Source organism: Tamandua tetradactyla, chromosome 9, assembly GCF_023851605.1.
Source record: "Tamandua tetradactyla isolate mTamTet1 chromosome 9, mTamTet1.pri, whole genome shotgun sequence".
NCBI lineage: Eukaryota > Metazoa > Chordata > Mammalia > Pilosa > Myrmecophagidae > Tamandua > Tamandua tetradactyla.
This window is the reverse complement of record NC_135335.1, coordinates 103,952,116-103,976,963: the sequence shown is the minus strand read 5'-3', so window position 1 is coordinate 103,976,963 and position 24,848 is coordinate 103,952,116. Positions and strand designations below refer to the sequence as shown.

General features: G+C 36.0%; 1 protein-coding gene across 6 annotated transcripts in view; it reads right to left on the bottom strand.

Moving 5' to 3' along the window:
• Positions 1–24,848, bottom strand: part of GPBP1 (GC-rich promoter binding protein 1) — a 125,728-nt gene that overhangs the window by 59,609 nt on the left and 41,271 nt on the right. For all 6 annotated transcript variants that reach the window (XM_077117199.1, XM_077117201.1, XM_077117200.1 and 3 more), the window contains one exon: positions 15,692–15,811. In XM_077117199.1, the coding sequence (XP_076973314.1) occupies positions 15,692–15,754 (63 nt within the window). In that variant the 5' untranslated portion in view covers positions 15,755–15,811. The remainder of the gene's footprint in view (positions 1–15,691; positions 15,812–24,848) is intronic.

Below are 24,848 nucleotides of genomic sequence, written 5' to 3'. Positions count from 1 at the left end.
ATTTTCTATTTCTTCTTTTTGTTCAGCCCATATCTTCTTCATGTCCTCCCTCAATTTATTGATTTGGTTTTTGAAGAGTTTTTCCATTTCTGTTCGTATATTCAGCATTAGTTGTCTCAGCTCCTGTATCTCATTTGAACTATTGGTTTGTTCCTTTGATTGGGCCATATCTTCAATTTTCCGAGCGTCATCCATTATTTTCTGCTGGTGTCTGGGCATTTGATCAGATCTCCCTGGGTGTGGGACCCAGCTGGTTGAAAGGTTTTTCTGTGGAATCTCTGGGCTCTGTTTTTCTTTTCCTGCCCAGTAGGTGGCGCTCGTGGCGGTCGTTTGTCTGCGGGGCAGTCGGCCAGGGAAACCGCGCGTGGAGGCGGGGGTCGCTGGCCGTGGCTTGGGGGAGTGCTGGTCCAAATTGCCCAGCTGGCCCGAGATGCCAAGCGTGATGGGAGGGCCCCGCTATCCAATGTTCCCAGTCAGACCGGGGAGCCACGTGCGTGGAGGGGACCCCAGACGCCAGCCACCCCAGCCGGGAAAACGTGCACCCCTCGGGTATCTCACAGCAGTGGATTCTCCCTACCCGTTCAGCCGTTCCAGAATGGGGTACGCTGTCTTTTTTGGTCTCTGTCGTGACTCCGGGAGCTGTTTCGTATTGTTTCTGTTTCTTTAGTTGCTTTTCTGGAGGAGGAACTAAGACCCGCACGTCTTACTAAGCTGCCATCTTCTCCGGAAGTATACTTAATATTTTGAGAACATTCACAGTTTTGACAGCTGATCAAATGGTATCTAAGTTAGTGTTTAATATTTAGAATTTAAAAACTTTGCTATGTGAATTTGCCAATTTTTTTTTCCTTAATTTTAAATTGGTTTATGAAACTTGCAGTGCAATCACAAGATTTACAATGATTATATGGATACTTTATTTAAATATGCCTCTGGCTAAGCTTACTAAGATATCCATTTTTGGTGGTTCTAAATGCATTGCTTGTTTTATTAATTAAAAAAAAGTTAATTAGGGCGGTGCAACAGTGGCTCAGTGGCAGAACACTCACCTGCAATGCTGGAGACCTGAGTTTGACTCCTGGAGCCTGACCACACAAAAAATAGATAGATAGACAGACAGACAGACAGATAGATAGATCAATGATGGATAGACAGATACATGGATAATTAAATTACTAAAGCAGGCTCATTTTTCCATTACCACACATCTTTGGACAAAATTGAAAAGGATTGGGATAATGAGGTTGTTAGTTCTTTAAGAGGGAAAATAATAAGAATTCTACGCCCTAGGCATTAACCTGCATAATTAAAGCATTACTATTTCTCACCCTTAGACCTCAATGACAAAAGTAACCAATAAATTTCAGATATTATACAGCTAAGGTTCATGTAAATGCACACTAGGTATCCATGATTTTCAGGAACACAGATGGTCAATAGCTCTCCATTCTTCTGAACACTCATCCATATATATATATCTCAAGCTTCTGCCTATAATTTCATGATCAATCAATTCAAAAGCAACCCTGGGGGACAATGCAAGAGTACCATCATATATGCAATGGGAGTTGTCAAAGGAGAAGGAAAGTAGGGGGAAGAAAGGATAAAGAAATAATGGCCCCAAACATCCTAAATTTGATGAAAAACATTCATCTACAGGTAAGTTAAATGAATCTCAAGCAAGATAAGCACAGAGAGATCCACAATTAGTAACACAATAGTCAAACTGTTAAAAGCCAAAGACAAAATGAAAAATCCTGAAAGGAGCAAGAGAAAAATGACTCAGCATGTGTTGGAGAATATGATTAATGGCTAATTTCTTCATCAGAAACACACAGGCCAAAAGGAAATGGAACTACAAATTCAAAATGCTGAAAGAAAAAATCTTTAACAAGAATTCTATATTCAGAAGAAGAAGAAAAACTCCTCAAAACTGAAAACAGCGTGGGCAATGTCGGCTCAGCGGCAGAGTCCTCACCTGCCGTGCCAGAGACCAGGGTTCAATTCTCTGCCCATGCAGAAAAAAAAAAAGTGAAAGCAAAGTAAAAGCAGTTCTAGATGAACAATAGCCACAAGTTAGACCTGCCCCATAAGAAATACCAAAGGAAGACCTTTAGGCTGAAAGGAAGTAATGCCAGAAGGTAAACACAAATACACAGGAAGAAATGAAGTACATCAGAAATAGTGAATTATGTGTATAAATATACAAGACTATGTATGTGTGATATATATTCATATATACATAACACTATACATATATATATAAAACATTACCTTTTTCTTCTCAATTTCTTTCATATTGTAGTGACATGTTGTTCTTAAACCGGATTACAGTTGTTCAACTATGGTACAAATTTTACTAAAAATCAAACTCTACACTTACAATAGGTAAATTAAATAATACCTTATTAGAACTGTTTATATTTTAAAAAAGGTTTCCTCAAAAACTCTGCCATATACTAAAAGTAACCAGTTCAAGAATATTATGGAAAAAAGGCTGCTTTTCATAACGGCAACAAAGATAAAACTGATGTATCAACTAACGAGCAGAAGCAAAACATAAAAAAACTTTACAACTCTTGACAAGTTTTGAAAATTTGAATCCTACTACTATACAGAAAGCTTGATGTCATTACATAAAGATATCAATTTGCCCCTAAATTTAACTACAAAGTCAATGTGGCCCCATCAAAATACAAAAAAAAGTTACCACCCTCTCAATTTGATAACGTAAACTGAAGTTCATCTAGAAATACAAATATGGGGAGGGTTATTTTTTTTAAATGTGAAAAATAGAGTAAAGTGGGCTCAAGTCATACTCAATACCAAAAAAAATCATAACAATCATATCACTGTTAGCTCAGACAAAGAAGTAAAAAAATAAAAAAGTATAAGAGCTCAAAAAATCAGACGTAAATATAGCTAGAAATTGAGTATAGGTCCAGAATTCTTTACCGGAAACCCTTCAGACCATATATGCTTGAATTTCAAAATTTTACAGATTTTAGAAAGGTACTATGGTAAAACACCTCATAATTAAACATGTACCTTTTTACAATGAAACATTAACATTCAACACCAGGCGGGGTATTTAAAAAGTAAAAAAAAAAGGACACTGCACACAATCTCACAATAGTTCATGTCAACTCCTAATGCGAAATGAATTATGAAATACTCCCTTTTCAGTGCTATCTGGATTTCTGGCATTCAAATAGGGTGGAGGGGAGGAAATGATCACTAAGTGTTGAGATTGTAAAGTTGTCATGGTTAAAGAGAGAAGGATTTGGAATCAGATTATCAAAGTTCAAAGTCCTGACACCACAAGTGGCTAACAGAACAGCTTTTCACAAGTGATTAAATCTTTGTAATACTCAGTTTTTCCTATTTTTATGTAAGTACCTATAGGTTTCTCTTCAGAGCTGCTGAAGGATTTAATAAGGTAGCCATGTGGCAAACTTAGCACAGTGCCTGGTACACTGCAATGAACACCTCACTATATAATTTAGTGTATGTTATCACCATTATTATTAACTGACTCCCATTCAAAAGTAAAATTAATTTATACCAAAATAAATTCCTGACAAAACCAAAATTTCAACTGAGAAGTGAAATTATTAAGAATTACAATACAACAGGTAGTAAACTGCCTTATACAACCCTGAAATGAGCAATGTCTCATAACTCATCTAAATTCTGTATGATAGATAACTGGTATATTTACATAAAAATCTAAAACTTGGATAGTGAATTTTATATCACTATATAAATTTTCTACATTATAAAAGCCCAATAATTAAAAAGCTTAAAATACCAGGTTAAAAATAGTACACTATAAAAAGCAAAAGGAAAAAAATTAGAATAGAAATTAATCTAAAAGAAAGTAAGATATAACTGAGGAGGATAAGAAATACAAAACCTGGTCCTTTGAAAAAATTAACAAAATGATCAAAACTGGAAAGACATGTTAAACCAAGAGTTCACAGAAGTATACATTAGGAATAATAAAAGAAACAACTGAAGTATAGCAGAGACATTTTTTTTTAATCAACAAAAGAATATTTTGCATATATGTTTGTGTCTGTTTCTAAACTCACAAAAAGCTATTAAGTTTTTCTTAAGGAAAAAAAATGAGTGAAGAAACAGGACACCTAATTCAACTCACAAAATATTGAAGAAAATTGACATTAGGACACTCCAACAGAAATTTCTGCCACGGTGGAAACTTGCTCTATCCAATACAGCTTTTGAGATACCAGTCGCTATTAAGCATTTGAAATAAGAGCTTGTATGACTGAAGAAGCAAGTTCTTTCTTAAAGTAACTCAACTTAAACATGCACATATGGCAAGTGATTACTGTATTAGACACCAAAAACCTGCATTTTCTCCAAATAAACTGATCAAGACTATCTTACAGAAGAATTCTATCAAACATTTCAAAAACAGATAATCTCAGTCAATTATAATTTGGTACATGACATAGGAAGAACAGATTATTTCCCAAATAACTTTATTAAGCCGGCAAACTTGGTACACAAAACCAGATAAGGACAGTATGAAAAAGAAAATTCAAAAACCACTCACTGATATTGGATGTAAAAATTCTAAAAAAGCATTAGCAAACCAAACACAATTTGACAAAGCCAACATTTATCCAAGGAATGGAAGGATAAATTTAAAATTTAATAATTTATTCATGTTAATGGATTAAAGTCCACTGAAGTATATACGCTTTAAAGAATACATCTGCATCTGTTTTGTATCTAACACCTTGAACAGTTGTCCCTCAAGTATTTTCTGAATTAAAGAAAAATAAAACACAATCATGTCCACATATTCTATGGAAAAAGAATTTGATAAAATCCCATATCCCCTCATGGTTAAAAAAAAAAAGCAAATTAGGATGAGGAGGGACTTTAATCTCATACGAGTATCTACCAAAATACTCTAAAAACTAACGGCAAAACATCAAGGGCATTCACTTTAAAGCCAAGTATGTTTACAACTACCAATTCTATTTACCAAAACACTATGAATTCTAGCTGCTGGGAGAGGCAGGCTGCAATGGATCCCAATAGTCTCTGGACATTTTTGCTGGGTATGACATGAACTGAGGGCTCTAACCATTCTCTGCCCAAGCTGTTTCCCTGGGTTGTGTTTGTGTTGTAACTCCTTCCACACACCAATATCATCTACCTGGGCCCCTCCATATCACACCCCCAAAGGCCTTGGGGGACATTAAGAACAGTGACATCATGCCTCTGTACGTGCCAAAAAGTGGTTAAGTTCTTTGTCTTTGTTTGACTGAGGAATCTCATGTCCTCACCAGCATCCATGAAACCATAATAGACTAGTTTGTTAGCTTGCAAGAGGGACAAAATTCCAGAGCTTTCACAAACTCTGACATGTGGACAGCAAAGTGAATATGAATAAGAAATACAAAGAATGAGACTGATATTATTTGAATATGACTGTCCATACAAAAAAAAATTTCAGACATTACAAACAGAGCTAATAAGAATTCAAGTTGCTAGATACAAAACTAACTTGAGATACAATACACCTGCAACAAAAAATTAATAAGACTATTTTTAAAAACAGCATTTAAAACAGAAACAAGTACTATTCAGATACTTGAATACATCTAATAAAATACATGCAGACTTTGAAAAAAATTATCTTTATTTAAAGACATTAAAGAAGACTTAAATATATGCATGTACCAAAATGTACATGTGTGTGTATATGCATGAATTTGTGATATCTTGAAAACCATTAAAAGACAAGCAACCCAAAATAAAAACTAAACAAAGGACATGAACAAGCAATTCATAGAAATGTAAATCCAATAATACTCAAGACTCAGTGAAAACACGTTTCTCAACCTAAGACTGGGGAAAAAAAAGATTAATTCTGACATTCTGACAAGGTTTTGCCAAAAGTAAAAAGAGACTAAGTTATACACACCATACAAGAGTATAAATGTTAGTATATAACCACATGGGAGACGAATGTGTCAATGTCTCATAGACTCCCAGCAATTTTACTTCTAGCTTAGAGCCTTGCTATTTAACACACACACAAAAAAAAAAAAGAAAAGAGAAAAGCGGTCCACAGACCACCCTGCATCATACCGAAATTAATTAAAAATGCATAATCTGGGACCCTACCTGAAATCTACTCAATTTGCATTTTAACAAAAATCCTAGGTTATTTCATATCCATTTAAGTTTGAGAAGCACTGGCCTAGAAAACTTCTTGAATATGTGTACAAGGAGACATTACAAAAATATTTAATGCAGTACTCTCATTTCTAGCCAAAAGTTATAAGCAACCTAAACTTAAATGGACTAATAAAATGTGATATATAGGCACAAAATGAAATACTGTTCAGAGTTTAAGATAATTACACTAAATCTACAGATAACTATCTGGGAAAAAACCCTCAGATATAACATGCAGGTACATTTATGTTATTATAATCATTTATATAAATTTTAAAACATATAAACAATACTATTTGATATTCACATATATAGTAATAACATAAGAATATGCATGGAGAATATCTCTGGGAGAAAAATGAAGACAGGAAAAGGGACACGCAGGACATGTGAAATAGTAAACTATGGGCCTCAGTACACTTCAGTGTCAAATATTTTATTTCCAAGAGATACAAAGCATAATGGCAAAATGTTAAGATGTGACTATGTTGGGTGGTGTGTTTATCATTCCCTACATTTCTTCGTACATTTGACTATTTCAGTAAAATCTACAGTTTTCTCTTAAAGAACTGCACAATAAGTTGGAGGAAAATATTTGCAATACCATGGCAAACAACTCTCTAAATACGAAAAGAACTACTACAAATCACTAAGCAATAATTACAGAGGTAAACAGTTCCTAAAAAAAAAGAGCAGTTTATAACAAGTAAGTCTTAATTAATGCAAATAAAAACAATGAAGTTCCATTTTTCATCTAATTTTACAAAGATTTTAAAAAATACATACAAAAACATCCAGTATTGCAAAAACTGAACATTTTATGGGATTGTGAATTGGAACATTTTGGCAAGTAACTAAACCTTATATACCAAAATGTACAAAAACTTTGATCTAACAGAATTCTTGGGAATTTTATCCTATAAATATATATTCAAAAGATGCCCAGATACTTCTGCAGCTTAGTCCATAAATAGGTAACTAAATAATCCACATAGATCCACTCAATGAAAGATTAAGTAGCCATTAAAAAGAGGTAATATCCTATTATACTGACACTGAAAAGTACTAGAAATGCCATCCTTGAATAAAAAGAAAAAAAAAGGCAACTTCATTTGTTCATCCGAACAGGATAAAAACATCCTGGTTTTACACCAATGTTCATAGCAGCACTGCTCACAATAAATAATACATAAGGCAGAATATAACCTATCTGTGAAAAGGAATGCGTTCCAACAGATGCTAAAATATGAAGTAAATGGGGAGCTAATGTTTAATGTTGTGATGCGGGTGGGGGAGCAGTCCTGGTGAGGCCTGTCATCTTTCCCCGGGACTTACAAATACATCCCTGTGCTCAGGACCAGACGTGGCAACATAAAACACAATCCCCTTAGTAGATAAGGAAACTGCCTGTACATTCTTTCCCCTATTATCCCAAGTCACATGTAAACATTCAGCAGAGACAGTCTGACTCTGGTAGGCGTGTTTCACAACATCCAGCTTACGGCCCTGATGGTGTATCTGTCTCTGTCAGGGAGGAAACAGGGTTCCTCCGCTGCAGCAGCACATGGACACAAGAGGGAGGTGCTGTGCATAGAATCCCTTCATGCATTGGCCATGAATTGAGATCCACCGGCTATGGGGAACCTATGCCCACTACGACCTTGCTGTCTCTTCTCTATGTCAGTAAAATGTGTTCTCTCCTCAGAGCCTGTGAGAGAAGTGCTTTTGCTGATGACCCCAATACCTATATTAGAGAAATCTTGTTAGGTGTCTCTCCTTCTGACTAATAAATGGGTACAAAGTTTCTGTTTGGGCAATGGAAAAGTTTTGGTAATGGATGGTGGTGATGGTAGCACAATGCTACGAATGTAACTGACTAATAAATTGTACACATATTTAAAATGAAAAGTTTGTGTCATACACGTCACCACACACACAAAAAAAATCGTGTAAGTTTATTCTGGCATTTCACTTTTGAAAATTAGCCTGCCCTTAATCAAGAAAAGTATTCAGCTAATCAGTTTTAAAAGCCAGCCATGAATAGGTTCTATCTCAATTTCAGTTACTTAATATCTTTCAACCTCAGTTCCCTCAATCTTTAAAATGAAAAAAAAAAAAGTGTATCTACCATAAGATTTTTGTAAGGCTTCTTAGAAAGAGCTTTAGACTGTAACTGATATATAGAAGTGACTCCAGAAACATTAGCTATTAGAATGAGAAAAAAAAAGTCAGACTGTCTCCATCCATCTGTTTCCTTTTCGAGCACTGTAAATCCTTTTCTAGGTTGTTATGAAAAATAGTTTAAGAAATTAGACCAATTTTTTCTCTCTGATTACTCAACTACCTAAAACAGTTAATTAACAGAAAGCCCACATGAATCAACAAAAAGTTCCAATGAACTCAACTACCAGTATGATTGAATCTTCTGATTGGCTTAGCCTTAAGTATAAAGAGCACACATTTTTCAACGCAAGCTGACACTACACTGTCCAAGGGCAGTTTTGATAGAATATTAATCTTTTTTTTAAGTTGCCATAAAAGAATCATCAATAAAGCACTATTACTACAATGTAGCTACCCAACCATAAAACTAACTTTATTGATTTTGAAAACGAAAATGCATTTGCTGTAGAAGTACACAGCAGGGTTTTTTTGTTTGTTTTGTTTATAAAGAATAAAATTCTCCTACTGTTTCCATTTTCTACCATTCATCTACCCTGTTAATTTCTCACTCTTTGGATTTTCTTTCTTTAAACAATGACTACAACGAAAAGAAAAACAAGTGATACATCAGCGTATTTATAGGGATTATTTTATCGTGGGCAAAATGATGAAAAGGAAAAGGTTCTAAATAAAGGGGATACTCTTAACTATCTAAACTTTTCAGTATCTACAAACATTTCAATTCAATAGTCCTTCAATAATAAAAATTTTACTTTTCAAATAAAAAGTAATGGTAAAAAAAGACACAAACAAACAAACAGACAAACAAACAAAAGTAATGGTGAGTCACAAAAATCAAATTAATTGGTCAAAACCAGCATTTTTAGTGAATTTACAAAAAGAGCACATAAAAAATAGGGGCACCAGAAGTATATGTGTAAAATTTACTTCTTCCTCTGTGTTACAATCAAAACAATTCAAAAGCCCCTGCCTTAAGCCCCTAGCACAAAATCAACAACATGCAGTTTAAAATTTTACCACATGATGGAGCTAAAACTCTACACACCTCAGAAAACTACTAAAATGCAGTTCTGAAATATTTTTATCCTTCAACTCCTCACATCATCCTTTCAAACAAACAGAACTTGCAACAAGTTCAGAGAACCCAACAGTAATTAATGTCTGTTCCATTTATTCAGGACAAGATTAAACAGCGGGCAACGATAATGACAAACAAAAGGCTCTGCCAGAGAAGAAGACTACAAATTACAATTTGAATAGTGACCTTGAGAGGTGAAAGGCTAAGAAAGAAGATATAAAAAGGCATCACTAAAAAGTATAAAGCTAGGTGTGTGAAAACTGTTTTCTCAAAACTTGACCTAAACACTGGTTAATTTTCAAATACTGCTAGTTAAGAGTCGAAACTGATAGCTTCTTGAAAATAATTTAGATTTCTCTAACTAGGCAATTCTAACTCTCAGAGTAAAAATCAGTATCACCATCATTGGTGATACTGTCAAAAGTCAGGTTCCAGAAAGTAGTAAGGATTTCACCATGTACACAACAAATGTCTATTTTAACCTCAAGTTAGTACTTAGAAGACAAGAATCACTTACATTTTTTTAATGTTCTGTAACCAATTTTGCAGATGCTGGTAATTTTTATTACCTACTTTAATTTAGCAGTGAAATTCTCTAAAAATGAAAACAAGCTTTGTATTTATTTCAGAGGAAATTAACAAAAAAAGAAAAAGGAAATAAAGGGAGAGAGGCAGGAAACACAAATTCAACAAGGTGATGAGGTAGGCCTAGAAAAAAATGAACCTATTAAAAGGATAAATGGGAGCAGTTGGAAAAGAAACAAGGGGGCAAATTCCAGACACCTACGTGAGGGGAAAAGGGGGAGAGAGTAACTAAGAAGTAATTTCAGTAGTAATCATTACAGTCGTCATTCCCTAACAACTTGGAATCTATTAAATGGAATGCTTAGTCATTTTACAGTATTCTAAAATGTGTCCTACGGAAAGAGTACAAATAGGAGATATATGCTAGATTTTAATCTAGACTCACATTAATTAGCTATATGAAAACCTAATCAGTTAACCTTCCAGAAACTCCAACTGCAAAATAAGAAGGTAAGTTTAGAAACTCATTAAGAGCAATTTTCTATATCTAAAATTCTATTGTCTAAGAACTGTTGATTCCATGCAGATTTTTCAACATATTTTAGGATAAAGTTATTATGGCCTGACAACAAGTGCTTGTTAGAGGGTAAATTTTCAAATTATGAAATTGTTTCCATAAGCACCACTTTAATAAACTGTATTTTAAGAACTGCCTATACTCTTACTCCAAAGGAAGTCCTAGGGGAATACCTCAAAACAGTACACCTTGATTAATAAGATTATCAAGTCCCTGCTTAATTCCTTTGCCACTAATCTAATTATAATGTGGACAGTTTTATACATTTTATCTTTTCTAAAACCAGAATTGCTTCTGAAATTGACATAGTTTAACTTAACTGGCAATGTTTTTCTTTCTTCCACAGTGATACCTAAAAGAGGGCCACTTATGACTTTCTTTAGAGTAATTTTAAGTAGAGAGATATCCTAATGAACTCTGTGTGGTCCTTTCTACTCAACAAACGTATTAGAGTACAAAATGCTATAGAAAACAAAATTAGAACCGATCACTGCTTTGACAGGGCTTATGGTCTAGGAGAGAAAAGCCTATCCACATTTCTCCTTGCTAATACAGTAACTGACCAAAAATATTGTGATGCCATGACATTCATTTAACAAGAAGAAAATAATAATGGTGTCTTCTTGTTGTGCATTCAAACTATTAGACTACTATTTGTTTGGTAGCATGTATTCTAGGCTCAAAACCCCAGTCCTAGTACTCTCTCTGGAAAACAGCCCTCTTAGCACATTTTGAAACTTGCTAACAGTTTCAACAACTTGCATCAGTCCTGGATATTTGTAAATACACTTGAAAACACTCTTCTACTTAGTTCTCTTGTAAGGAAAACATGTTATGTTAGTAAGGCCTAATACATAACAACATTGGGATGCTCACATCATTTCCCAAATTTTAATAATGTGGCACTGAAAGTCTTATTTATGTGCAATGAAAGTTTTTTGTTTAAATGGAAAAATTTCAAAAACCTCCACCTTAAAAAGAAAAGTGAGGACTTCCGGGAAGAGGGCCGAATAAAGTAACCTGAGATCAGTCCTGCTCCATGGAACAGTTAAACAGGGACAAGTGCGTCTTTAAGTCGGCAATTTGGGAGTGTGGCTGACCTGGGAGAGCCTTCTGCATCACATAGGGCAGCCTGGTTTGCAGAGGCCGAGGAATTATAGACAGAAAGCTGGGGCCTGGCGTGGAAGCACAGAGCACGCAGAAGTGCACAGACAGGAGCCCAGGGCTAGGAAGTAAGCCAGGTTGTGTTTCCTGGACACGATACCCTCACCAGAGCAGCCCCATAACGGGGGACTCACCCCACACCCACGCACCCGAACCCCTAGGCCTCCTCGTCACCTGCTTCCATTTCCCATGCTCCAGGTGCCCTGACCCCACCAGCACCCAGTGCACGTATGCGCACCACACCCACATCCCAAGTGCAGCCCAACCCACCTCTCCTGCACCCCTCCTGAGCACTATCTCCCACTCCCTGTTCCCTGCAGGCTGTTATCAGGGCATAAAAGCTGTGGGCACTAACCTCCATACCTAGGCTACCCCTGGCCCCCCGCCCACAGTGTCACACAGCCTCACTCCGCAACCCCTGATCTACACCCAGTAAGAGCACTCCCACGTCCACGCATTCACACGGGCCCGCAATCATGTCATTAAGCTCTGGTAACTGAACTTTATAGCAGTCCTAAAACTGCGCATGCACATGGCCTTCAGCCTCACTTTCCAGCTCTGAGAAAGTGCCAAGCTGCGCAGCCAGGTCACATCTCCCGCTAATTCACAAAGGCGTAATGGCTGCCTGCCACAATTCTACGCATGCACACAAAGGGCCCCGTGCCTTAGACCAGCATACACCAGGGTTATGTTGAACAGCTACATTCTCCCTGGCGCACCCACATTCAGAAGCATCTGTGTAATATCCCCAATCTGCGCCAACATGCCCTGAAACAAATCACTGCATGGAGTGCCCCACCCCATGCCCTGCTCCCTGCTGTACAACCATCCCACAAAAACAAGGCCTTAGACTACTAAAAGAATTCAACTCCCAATGTAAATCAATCAAGATATTTGCATGCCATGAAGGCAGCAGAACACGAAACATATCACAATGCAGACAGATATAGCCCTGCCTAATGACCAAATTAAAACACCAAAGACAGATGTTGGAACAACTAATCAAAGATGTTCATACAACTCTACTTAATAAAATGGGATGGCAAATCACATAAAGGAGATCAAGAAGACAGTAGAAGAGCACAAAGAAGAATTTAAAGGAATAAATAGAAAAATAGTGGATACCACAGAGATTAAAGACTCTGCTGACCAAATTAAAAACATACTAGAAGCATACAACACCAGATCTGAAGAGAGAGAAGAAAGAATAAGTAATATACAGGAGGAGGACAAGATAATTGACTCTGCAGACTCAAAAGAGCAAAGGGCAAAAAAAAAAAAAAAAAAAAGGAATAAACTGAATTGGAACTCAGGAAAATGATAGACAAAACAAAGCATACAAATATATAAACCACTGGTGTCCCAGAAGATAAGAGTAAAGGGCTAGGAAGAGTACTTGAGGATATAATGGGGGGAAACTTCCCAACCTTCATAAAGGACATAAATACAAAAGTCAAAGAAGCCCAACGAACTTCAAACAAAATAAATCCAAATAGGCCTTCCCTAAGGCACATACTAATCATTCTGTCAAATGTTGAAGTGAAGCAGAAAATTCTGAAAGGGCAAGAGAACAATCTACTACATACAAGGGAAACCAAATAAGATTGAGTTGAGACTACGTAACTAGCACTCTGGGGGTGAGAAGGCAGTGGTATGACATATTCAAGATCCTCAAAGAGAAAGACTTCCAGCCAAGAACTCTGTACCCAACCAAATTGTTCATCAAAACTGAGGGAGAGATTAAAGTTTTCATAGACAATGAAGTCCTGAAAGAATTTGTCAACAAGAGACCAGCCCTACAAGAAATACTAAAAGGAGTTCTACCGGCTGAAAAAAAAAGACAGGAGAGGGAGGTTGGAGGAGGGCACAGAAATGAAGAATACAACTAAAGGTGATTTAAAGAACACAAAAAGAAGGAAGGAAAAGAATATATAGATCTAACAAATAAAATTAAAAAGATAAGATGGTAGAATCAAGAAACGCCTTTTCAGTAATAAATTTGAATGTTAAAGGGATCAACACCATTAAAAGATACAGATCAGCAAAATGGATTAAGAAACATAATCCAGCTATATACTGCTTACAGGAGACTTATCTTAGACATAAGGAATCAAATAGATTGAAAGTGAAAGGATGAAGGAAGATTTTCTATGCAAGCTGTAACCAAAAGAAACCAGCGGTACCTGTACTAATACTGGACAAAATAGAGTTAAGTGCAAAGACATTATAAGACACAAAGAAGGACGCTACATACTAATTAAAGAGTCAGTCAATTCACCAAGAATATATAACAATCATGGATGTTGATGCTTCCACGTCTCTGTGGAGATAATCTAATCAAAAGTTTTCACCTACAATATTGAATCAGGATTAAAACATGCCTTTTCTGGGGTATGTAATGCTTTACTGGCACAGGGGTTTTGCAAATTCTTTTTTATTTTCTACCCAAATTATTCTGGAGTGTATTGAGGCATCACACTAACCTGCTTAAACCAATAAGGTCTCACTTCCTATTCAAGGTTCCATGTATTTATGGTGTTTGAACAAACTAACCATACAAGTTAAGTTAGATAGTTCTATCCTGTAACCACTTTTTGAAGGGTGCTTTGAAAACTATGGCTTTTTTATTTCTTTGCTCTGTATATATCTTATGTTTTACAATAAAAAAAGTTAAAAAAAAATTGATTACATATGGTATGGTTCCATTTATATTACATTCTCAAAATGATGCAATTATAGTGATGGAGTACAGGTAAGTCACTGCCAGGGGCTAGTGGTGGGGATAGTGAGTTACGACTAAAGGGAAAACACAAGGGATCTTTGGGGATGATGAAACAGTTCTATATCCTGATCGTGGTGGTGGATATACAAATTTTTACGTGTGATCAAATTCTGGGTACACAGGAACACTGTACAGTTTTTGCAACTTGTATGTGAGCCTAAACAAAATAAAAAGATTTTTAAAAAAGAAAAAAAAAATCTAGTCCTATTCCTATGTTTTTATGATGACTTTTCAACCAAACCAATGCAATTTTATTCTATTTGGGTATGTTCTCTGTAAATTTATGCACGTTTACTGACAAAATAAGCTAGCATTATATCTATTATATCTTTAAGGTGGTGAAAACTATAAGTCGTTGTTTAACGAAATTGTTATTACTGACAAACTTTTTTAAAAAAATAACTATACTTTGTAAGTTGTTTCAAGACAGTTCCAAAAATCTTCTTAATAACTTAAAATATGCAAATACGCAAAGTATACAAGGTCTGTTTTGTTATTTAAAAAAAGAGAGATGTAGTTTTGTCCTGAAGTAGAATAACTGGCTTTCACAGAATGAAAATCAGAAACATATAAGAGAAAATTTAAATAAATCGAGAAAGTTGTAGAAAATTTATAAAGTGAATTTTGTTTGTCATGGTCAATGCTAACTAAAATTCAGTAAGCCTGTTTAAGAGTACAGTTTTGTCCTAAAGTAACATAACTGGGGCTTTTGTATGTGTGTAGAATGTGAAACAAGGACGTGTAAGGCAAGTCAAAATGAAAATTTTAAAGTTTATAAAAATTTTATTCATTGTCTTCAATTTTAACTAGATTTAAGAAAAAGCTTTTATATAAGCAAAAGTGACCTGTGAGAAGGGTAACACCAAAAAAGGTAGATAAGAAAGATGCAAAAGCAATGTTCAAAGTATATAATTGGCTTAAACTAAAATTTTTGGAACTTTGATTACAACAAAATACAATGTTGAAAGTAAATGGTATGCTCATGGCACACTAAAAAACGACTTAGTAATAACAACAATTACATTTGACATAAGAGGATAATACAAAAGTATTGCTCTGAAAAGGTATTAAGCCTCTGTGTTTTAACTACATTTGCACAGAACATGAGAAAGAGAGGTAGACAGTAAGCCAAAAAAGAGAGAGATGCAGAAAACAGTACCTTTGTTGATGATGGTGGAGTAGGAAAATTAAGCCAGGCTGGAGCAAAGTCATGCTGCGCCATTTAGGTCCAGTCTCTCCAACTCAGTGAAACAAGGCTTCAACACCTCATGGCAAGTCCCTGTCATACAAAAATGGAAGGAATTAGACCTGCAACTCTAGCCAAAATTACCTTCTTATGCTTCTCCCTTAGATTACAATAATGTTACTACTGTAAGATTCCATACATAGTGAAATTCTTTTTTTTTTTTACATGGGCAGGCACCGGGAATCGAACCCAGGTCCTAGGGCTTGGCAAGCAAGCATTCTTACCTGCTGAGCCACCATGGCCCGCCCCATAGTGAAATTTTAAAAAAGGAAAACTGTAGTGACAGAAAGCAAGTCAGAGATTGCCAGGGGGTGGAGTAATGGGAATGATGGGGGGGGGGGGTCAGGAGGGACCTTTAGGGATAATGAAATGTTCTATTATTTTGATTGTAATGATGGTTGTACAACTGTACATATTTGTCAAAACACATCAAATTGTATACTTACAGCAACTGGTGACTTTTACTATGAATAAATTTACTATGTTTCAATAACACTTATTTTCAAAAATTACAATGGCCTTATTACAAGCAGGCCAAACATAAAGCATCTCCCTATGTGATGCAATAGGAAGCAAACAGAATGATATAACCACCCACCCCACAATCAAATCTGTAATCTGTTCTAACAACCAATTTGCAAGAAATACAAGTAAGTTAGAGAGACAAGATAAAGGACATGTGAGGAAGGTATCTGCCAAATCCAAATCCTGGCTGGGATGTTCTACAGGTCAAACGATCTGAATTCTTCAACAAATAAATGGCTTAGACAAGTAAGTCAAAATACAATGTGTGGACCTTATATGAATCCTTACTTGAACAAACTATGTAGAAAATTATGAAAAAAACAAGGAAATTTAAATATGAACCAGATATTAAATGACATTAAGGAATTACTAATTACTATACATGTGATAGTGGTCATATTTTAAAAGAAAGACACATATGGAAGTTTTTACAACTGAACTGATACATCCAGGTTTTGTTTCAAAATAAACCAGAGAATGCTGGATGGGGGTGGTAGATGAATCAAGGTTCTTCCTATGTCTGTAAATGTCAAAGCTTTATGTCAGTACTTGGAGGTTTATAATACGATTCTCTGTACTAACAAGTATGTTTGAAAATTCCTATAACGGGACTTTTTAAAATTATAATAATCACAATGTGTGGTCTTATCTTAAATATTTTAGAAACTATTATTCTTAAGCATTCTAAATTTAATTTGGGGGGATGCTTATTTCAATTGCCTCGATATAAGTTTGACGCCAATAGCCCAACCTAAACACAGCAAATTCATATAAATAAAGGTCAACTGGGAAACTGGCCTCATTTTCTTTTTTTTTGCATGGGCAGGCACCAGGAATTGAACCTGGGTCTGTCTGAGTTTGTAAAGGATTTTTTTACATTATCTCTTCTGACATGAAGATGAACATTAAACAGTATTTCTGTGATTCGTACTTTTCCAACAACTTTTTATTAAGAACACATAAAATTATAGTGCCAATGACAACTCAGTGGGAATAAAAAATTGTTTTTTAGCAAGGGTGTTCTATAAAACTTGCAAGAAAACTTAAGATAATTTAAAGTAATAATTTAAAAGCTTATTTTTACAGTCTCATGCAAAGAAATGGTTAAGTGAAAAATTACCTACAAAAAGTTCAAAACAATGGTTAAATGAAAAGTCACTAAAAGTCATCCCTTGAAAGCAAACCACTAAAATCACCTACTCGTTTCTGTCATGTCTTTATGAATTTTTAAGCTAAATCTATATACAATATAAATAGCTAATTGCAAAAAATAATTCACATTCTAAAAAAAGACAGCAATACTAGTTAATATTATGGCACTTATAGAGCAAGTGTGTAAGGCAAATTAAAGTTTCAAAAACTCTATCCTACTCATTTATTTTAACCAACTAGGGTTTTTTTCCTTATTTTACTTATTCTTAAATATTTTTATCGACAAATCTTTACACAAAGTCCAAATATGGTCTACAATGAATGGCGCACAATCACATAGTTGTATATTCATCACCATGATCATTTTTTAAAACATTTGCATCACTCCAGAAAAAGAAACATAAAGAAAAAACTCATACATCCCATATCCCTTACCCCACACTCTCATTGACCCCATCTACCCAATTTATTTTACCCCCTATCTCCCCATTACTTATTCATTTTTAATCCATATTTTTTTACTCACCTGTCCACACCCTGGATAAAAGGAGCATCAGACACAAGATTTTCACAATCACACAATCACATTCTAAAAGTTCTATCTTTATACAGTCATCTTGAAGAATCAAAGCTACTAGAATACAGCTCAACCGTTTCAGGTACCTCCCTCCAGCCACTCCAATACACCATAAACTAAAAAGATATATATATATATATATATAATGAGTAAAAATAACCTCTAGGATAACCTAGCAACTCTGTTTGAAATCTCTCAGCCACTGAAACTTTATTTTGTCTCATTTCTCTCTTTCCCCTTTTGATCTCAATCCCATGATGCCAGGTCCCAGTTCATCCCAGGAGTTCTGTCCCACGTTACCAGGGAGATTTACACCCCTCGGGAGTCACGTCCCACATAGTGGGGAGGGCATTGAGTTCACCTGCCAAGCTGGCTTAGAGAGAGAGGCCACATCTGAGCAACAAAAGAGGTTCTCTGGGGGTGACTCTTAGGCCTAATTTTAAGTAGGCTTAGCCTATCCTTTGCAGAAATAAGTTTCACAGGGCTGAACTCCAAGATCAAGGGCTTGGCCCATTGATCTGGTTGCCTTCACTGTTTGCAAGAATATCAGAAATTTCTCCAAATGGGGAAATTGAATACTCCCTTTCTCCCCAGTTTCCCAAGCAGACTTTACAAATACTTCTTAAGTCACCGCCCAAATTACTCCAGGATATATCAGAGTATCACACTGACCTAGACAAACCAACAAAAATCTCATGGCTATTCAAGATTTCATCTACCCATGGTTGTTAAAGTAAACTGACAAAACAAGTTTAATTAGTATCTTAACCAACTATGTTTTGGTCCTATCTGATTTACATTCCATCTTCCTTTTCCATTTGAAAGGCACTAACTAAAAATGTTTATATATTTCCTATATATATATATATATATATATGTATGTATGTATGTATGTATGTATGTGTGTGTGTATGTGTGCATATATATATATGTCAACTGCTGCACACAGGAAACTTCTACAAAAACTAGCAAATCAGCAGTCCCCAGTGGCCAGGATTACAGGAATCTTCTACCAGACTCCAACTTTGAAGGGCATCTGTGGACATAAAGAATTTAAGATTTTTAAGTACTACTAGTATAAAAACAATCCTAATTTCTTCCATCACCCAATCTGCAATGTGTTCATGGATCTAAGCCTAAAGTTTGAATATTTCCCCACAAGAAAAGTAGTTCTGAAAAAACCCTCACTTGACAACTGTACGCTTTGAAGTATACTATGTCCAACTTCAAAAACAGGTAACTAATTAAAAATATCAATTCCTAAATATTATTGTTCATACTGAAAAGTAGTACTTTAACAAAAAGTATATAAATAAATGGGTCATCACCTATTTCCTGAAATATTTCACAGATGAACCCAACGAATTACTGTCAGGTTTTCAAAGAAAACTCAAAATTATTTCATCAGAATGAACACTGTCTTTACAGTAGTTTATATTTCAGATAACTTACAAATAATTTATATTTCAGATAACTTTAGAAATCAAAAAGCCCATTAAGAAAAAAAAGAATTAAAAAAAATCCCAAATCAACCAATAACTAATGCATTCTACCTACAGAGGCAGAGTACAGAGTTAAAGAAAGAACACTGATTTCTCAAACCGTCCTGGATTCAAATCTTTGCTTAGTCAGCTATTAGGGTGGATGATCTTGGCAAATTTGTATCGATCTCAATTTATTCTCATTCAAATTGGTATACTACTTCTCAATTTGCAAATTCAGCCTGAAAACTGTTAACAATGCCACAAAAAGCTAATCTTTACTGACAACTAGCTATCTACACATCACTCTTAAATTGGGTTAAACATTTCAACCACTTAGTAAAACAACTAACATTCCTTCATTAAGGTGGCAAGAACCAGAAATGACAACTATTCAAATTCATCCTTGGTTCATTTTATGGTAAAAGTTGTGGAACAATAACCATGTAAGCCTAGTTAAATAGAGCAATAGTTTTTAGTCAAATAGTGGGTGTTTCTCTTTCTCTTTCCAATTCAGGCCTAAAGTTCTTATTTGACACAGAGGAAAGGCGCCACAGGACCTAGGTGGTTAGTGCCAGAGTAAAGATAAGCAAGAATCCACATTCTTGCCATCCAACACAGGATGTCAGAGCCAAACCAGGATGAGGAAGGCTTCCAAACAGAGGCACAGACTGTATGGAACACAGAGCCCAAGAAGAGTAAAGAGGGAATCCACATGGGGTGAAAAAGGAGATTCAGAATCTGAAGTATGGAGAGGGGGAATGTCCCCATGGGGGCAGTGGCAGCAACGGGAGACTAGCTATATATATGGGAATTAATGAAATAAGTTAAATATTATCAGAGTAACAAAAGCCATGTTTCATATGTCAAAGAAGAGAGCTACTAATAATTGAAAGGGAGAAAACTAAAACGAACCCTGTTCATTTCACAGCACTGTATTATGGTAACATGAATTAAGCTCATATATTAAGCATATTACGCATCAAGGCCTGAATATGTATATAATATATATGTACATCTATACATATATTCTCCCCAGTCTTGCTAACAAGAGGGCCTGAGAACAGTGACCACCTCAGTAGCAATGAACATCTTAACAACTTGGCTTCCAAAAACCATTTCTCAATAAAAGAAACTTGCTTCTTGGAGAAATAATCTATTCCAGAACTGGAGAAAGAAGACAACAGAATAAGCCTGGATTATCTTCTTATACCAAAAAGTAAAATACTATCCAAATAATGTAGGGGAAAAAGATTCCCAAAGGCCAAATTTGTGGTAATTGATCATTAAAATTAACTAACAAAAAAAAAACATGACAGACATAAGAGAAAAGGTGGAACAGATACGTATTTCCAAGGGTCTAGTCCTCTAGAGAAACACCAAGAAACTGAGCAAACACTGTCAGAATCTGAAAAACAGATGAAAGTTTAGAAAACAAGTTAACAAACAGAATCAAGAAAAAGGCAACTTAAAAACAAGAGGAGGGCGGGCCACAGTGGCTCAACAGGAAGAGTTCTTGCCTACCATGCTGGAGACCTAGGTTTGGTTCCCAGTGCCTGCTCATGCAAGAAAATAAATGAATAAATAAATAAAATAAAAAAGAGGAAAATTCTGCAGAGATTTTATGTACCAGTGCCTTACCCTCCTTCCCAGCTCAGGAATAATCTTGAAGACCTCAGCCCAGGTTCCCACCCACAAAAGCAACTCATCACATACAAGGAGTACCCAATTTTAAACATTTAAAAAGCAGAAAGAAAAAGTCAAACCAAGAAAACTGTCCAAATCACCTGTGTGGAGACCTGGGGGACACGGGAGGACATTTCAATACTCATGGCAGAACTCAAGCTGCTGGGGAGTGTGTTATACAAAAAAGCATCAAGGAGAAGATTCCAAAATGACAAATTAGAGGGAATGGGCAGGACCTATTAATTTCCCAAAATCAACAAGTAGCTAGGTAGAAACTGTCCAGATCAACTATGCGGAGACCCAAGGGACATGGGACAACACTTCAATACCCATACCCAACACTGAAGCAGACACTGACCACAGAAGTGAGATTCCCAGTTTCATCTTTGCCCAGTCAAATGCTGAGAGGCACCATGAGTTACACAGCTTCTGAGAACTAACTTGCTAACAAAGAGAGCCATCTGGTGGGTAGGTTGGAAAGTGTAGGGGATAGAAGCAGGGCTTTTTAGAGCCTCTGGAGAACCTATTCCAGGCCCATCAGAACTGGTCTACACCCCCTGCACCAGTAACCAGTACTGTTTTCTTTAGGAAATCCTGACGACCCAATTGTCAAAGCAGTGCCCTAATAAAAACCCAAGCAACAGCTAAATCCTAGGTAAAAGAGTGAAGCCAACCTTCAGAACAGATCCATCAAGATCATGAGAAGACCAGATAAAAGCAAAAAGTCACCAGAAAAAATGGCCCAGTCAGAGAAACAAATCAGAAAGTCGAATAAGACACAGGATCTAGAATAACTAATCAAAGATGTTTAAAAAAATGTAGCATCAATGAAAAGAAATGAGGAAAAATATGCATAGGGGAAAAGTATATTAAGAAGACACTAAGAAAGCATAAGTAATTCGATAGAATGTACATAAAAATAAACATTATGGAAATGAAAAACTGCACTTGAAATTAAAAATATACTAGAGATGTACAACAGCAGATTTGAAGAGGCAGAAGAAAAGGTCAGGCAGCTAGGACAGAGCAACCAAATTTGGGGGAAAAAAAGAGTAAGAATAAGAGAAAAAATAGAAATATTTGAGCAGGGTCTCAAGGAAATGACTGACAGCGTAAAGCATACAAATAGAGGTATTATGTGTATTCCAGAAGGAGAAGAGAAGCGGCAAAAGGGCCAGGAAGAATAATCAAGGAAATAATGGCTAAAAATTTCCCAACTCTTATAAAAGATATAAATATGTAAATTCAAGAAGCTCAACAGACTCAAAACAGAATAAATATGAACAGAACCATTCCAAGAAACATACTAATCAGACTGTTAAAGGAAAAAGAATAGGAAAAAATTATCAAAACAGCAAGAGAAAAGCAATTCACCACATACAAAGGAAGCCAAATGAAACTAAATGCTGATTTCTCTTCAGACACCATGGAGGCAAGAAGGAAATGGTACCATATTTTTAAGACATGTTTTAGTTTGTTAAATACTGCCGGAATGCAATGTACCAGAAATGGAAAAAGGCTTTTAAAAAGGGAAATTATTGAGTTGCAAGTTACCCTTCTAAGATTACCAAAAAATGTGCAAACTAAGATACCCAGGGAAAGGTACCTTTTTGAAGGCCAGTGACCTTCAGGGGTTTCTCTGTCAGCTAGGAAGGCATATAGCGATATCTGCTAGCTTTCTCTCTCAAAATGGCTTTTCTGGGTGCATTTTCCTTCTGCATCTCCAAAAGTTTCTCTCTGTGCCTGCTCTGAAGCTTTTTCCAAAATGGTTCCCTTTTAAAGGACACCAGTAAGCAACCCTACCTTGAATGGGTGGAATCACATCTTCATGGAAACAAAAAGATCCCACCCAACAATATTGAGTAAAGATTAAAGAACATGGCTTTTCTGGGGTATATAACAGTTTCAAACCAGCACAGATACTGAAAGTGAAAAACTGCCAGTCGAGAATTCTCAATCCAGCAAAGCTAACCCTTCAAAAATGAGGAAGAGTTTAAAATATTCACAGATAAACAGAAACTGAACACTTCTGTTCTTCAAAGGACTTTGCCAAAAGAATGAAAAGGCCTGACCCAATGGGAAAAAAAATTCAGAAACCACATATCTGATAAGGGTTTGAAACTCAGAATATACTTTAAAATTTATTGCTTTTTGCATGTTACTTTTCAAAAAGAAGAGAAAAAGTCAACTATGATGATAAATTCACAGCTGTATGATATTGGGAATCACTGTACACTTTGGATGATTACATAGTATGTAAATATATAATTTACATAAATAAAAAATAAAAGGGCAAAGCAAGCACAATACATGTTCACAGATGTAAAATATCAAAAAACAAAAAAATTGTATAGGAAATTCCATTTTCTCAGGTACTTTTCTATATTTTCACAAAAATTCATAAAACGTAATGTTCTCAACAGAAATAATGTTTCTTAGCAGTCAAAGTGGGCAAAGACATGTCATCCAATCTTGGGGCAGCCATGTTTCTTTTAATCCTGATTCAATATTGTGGGTGGTGGGAGGTGGAAATTTTGATTGGATTGTTTCCATGGAGATGTGGGTATAACGCTTGAGTAGATGGAATTGTGACTCTGCCCAATTCCAGGTGGGTCTTGATTAGTTTCCTGGAGTCCTTTAAAAAAAAGAAATACTGGGCAGGCCATAGTGGCTCAGCAGGCAAGAATGCTTGCCTGTAATGCCAGAGGACCTGGGTTTGATTTCCGGTGCCTATCCATGTAAAAACAAAAGAAAAGGAAAAAAGAAATACTTTGGAGAATGCTCAGAAGCAACAGAGAATCTTGGAGAACATATGCTTCAGAGCTGACAGAGACGCAGACATTTGGAGATGCTTAGGGTGCCAAAAGAGTGAGCAAATGCCTAGACACAGATGTGTGGAGATGCAGAGACCAGGAGACATCGCCATGTGCCTTTCCTAAGAATGCCAGAACTCAGAGCTGTGTCTCAAAGGAGCTAAGTGAAGGCCCACACACTTAGAGAGGAAACCTCTGCCGTCAGAAGCCGGAAGCAATGAAACCAGGAAGAAGGATGGACAGACACCAGCCACATGCCTTCCCATGTGAGAGACATCAGCCTTTCCTGACTCAAGGTTATCCCTTTGGATGCCTTAATTTGGACATTTATATGGCGTTAGAACTGTAAGCTGGTAACTTAAATAAATTCCCTTTGTAAAAGTCATTCTATTTCTGGTATATTGCATTCCAGCAACATTTAGCTAACCAAAACAGACATGAAAAAACATTCTTTCAAAGAGGAAATACAAATTGCTAAAAAAAAATGAAAAGATGCTCAGCTTCGCCAGCTGTCAGGGAAATACAAGTCAAAACCACAGTGAGTGACATCTGCTGGAGTCTGCATTTTCTGTACCTCCAAATGTTTGCACCTGGACAGTCGGCTCTGAAGCAACTATGTATTCTCCAGAATGTATCCCTTTTAAAGGACTCCAGTAAACTAATCAAGACCAAAAACGAATGGGTGGAGTCACATTTCCATCTCGTAAAAAAGCTCACACCCACATCTGAGTAGGTCAATCCCCATGGGAACAATTTAATCAAAGGTTCCAGTCTAAACAATAGGTCTGGCCCCACAAGACTGGATCAGGATTGAAGGAAAATGGCTTTTCTGAGGT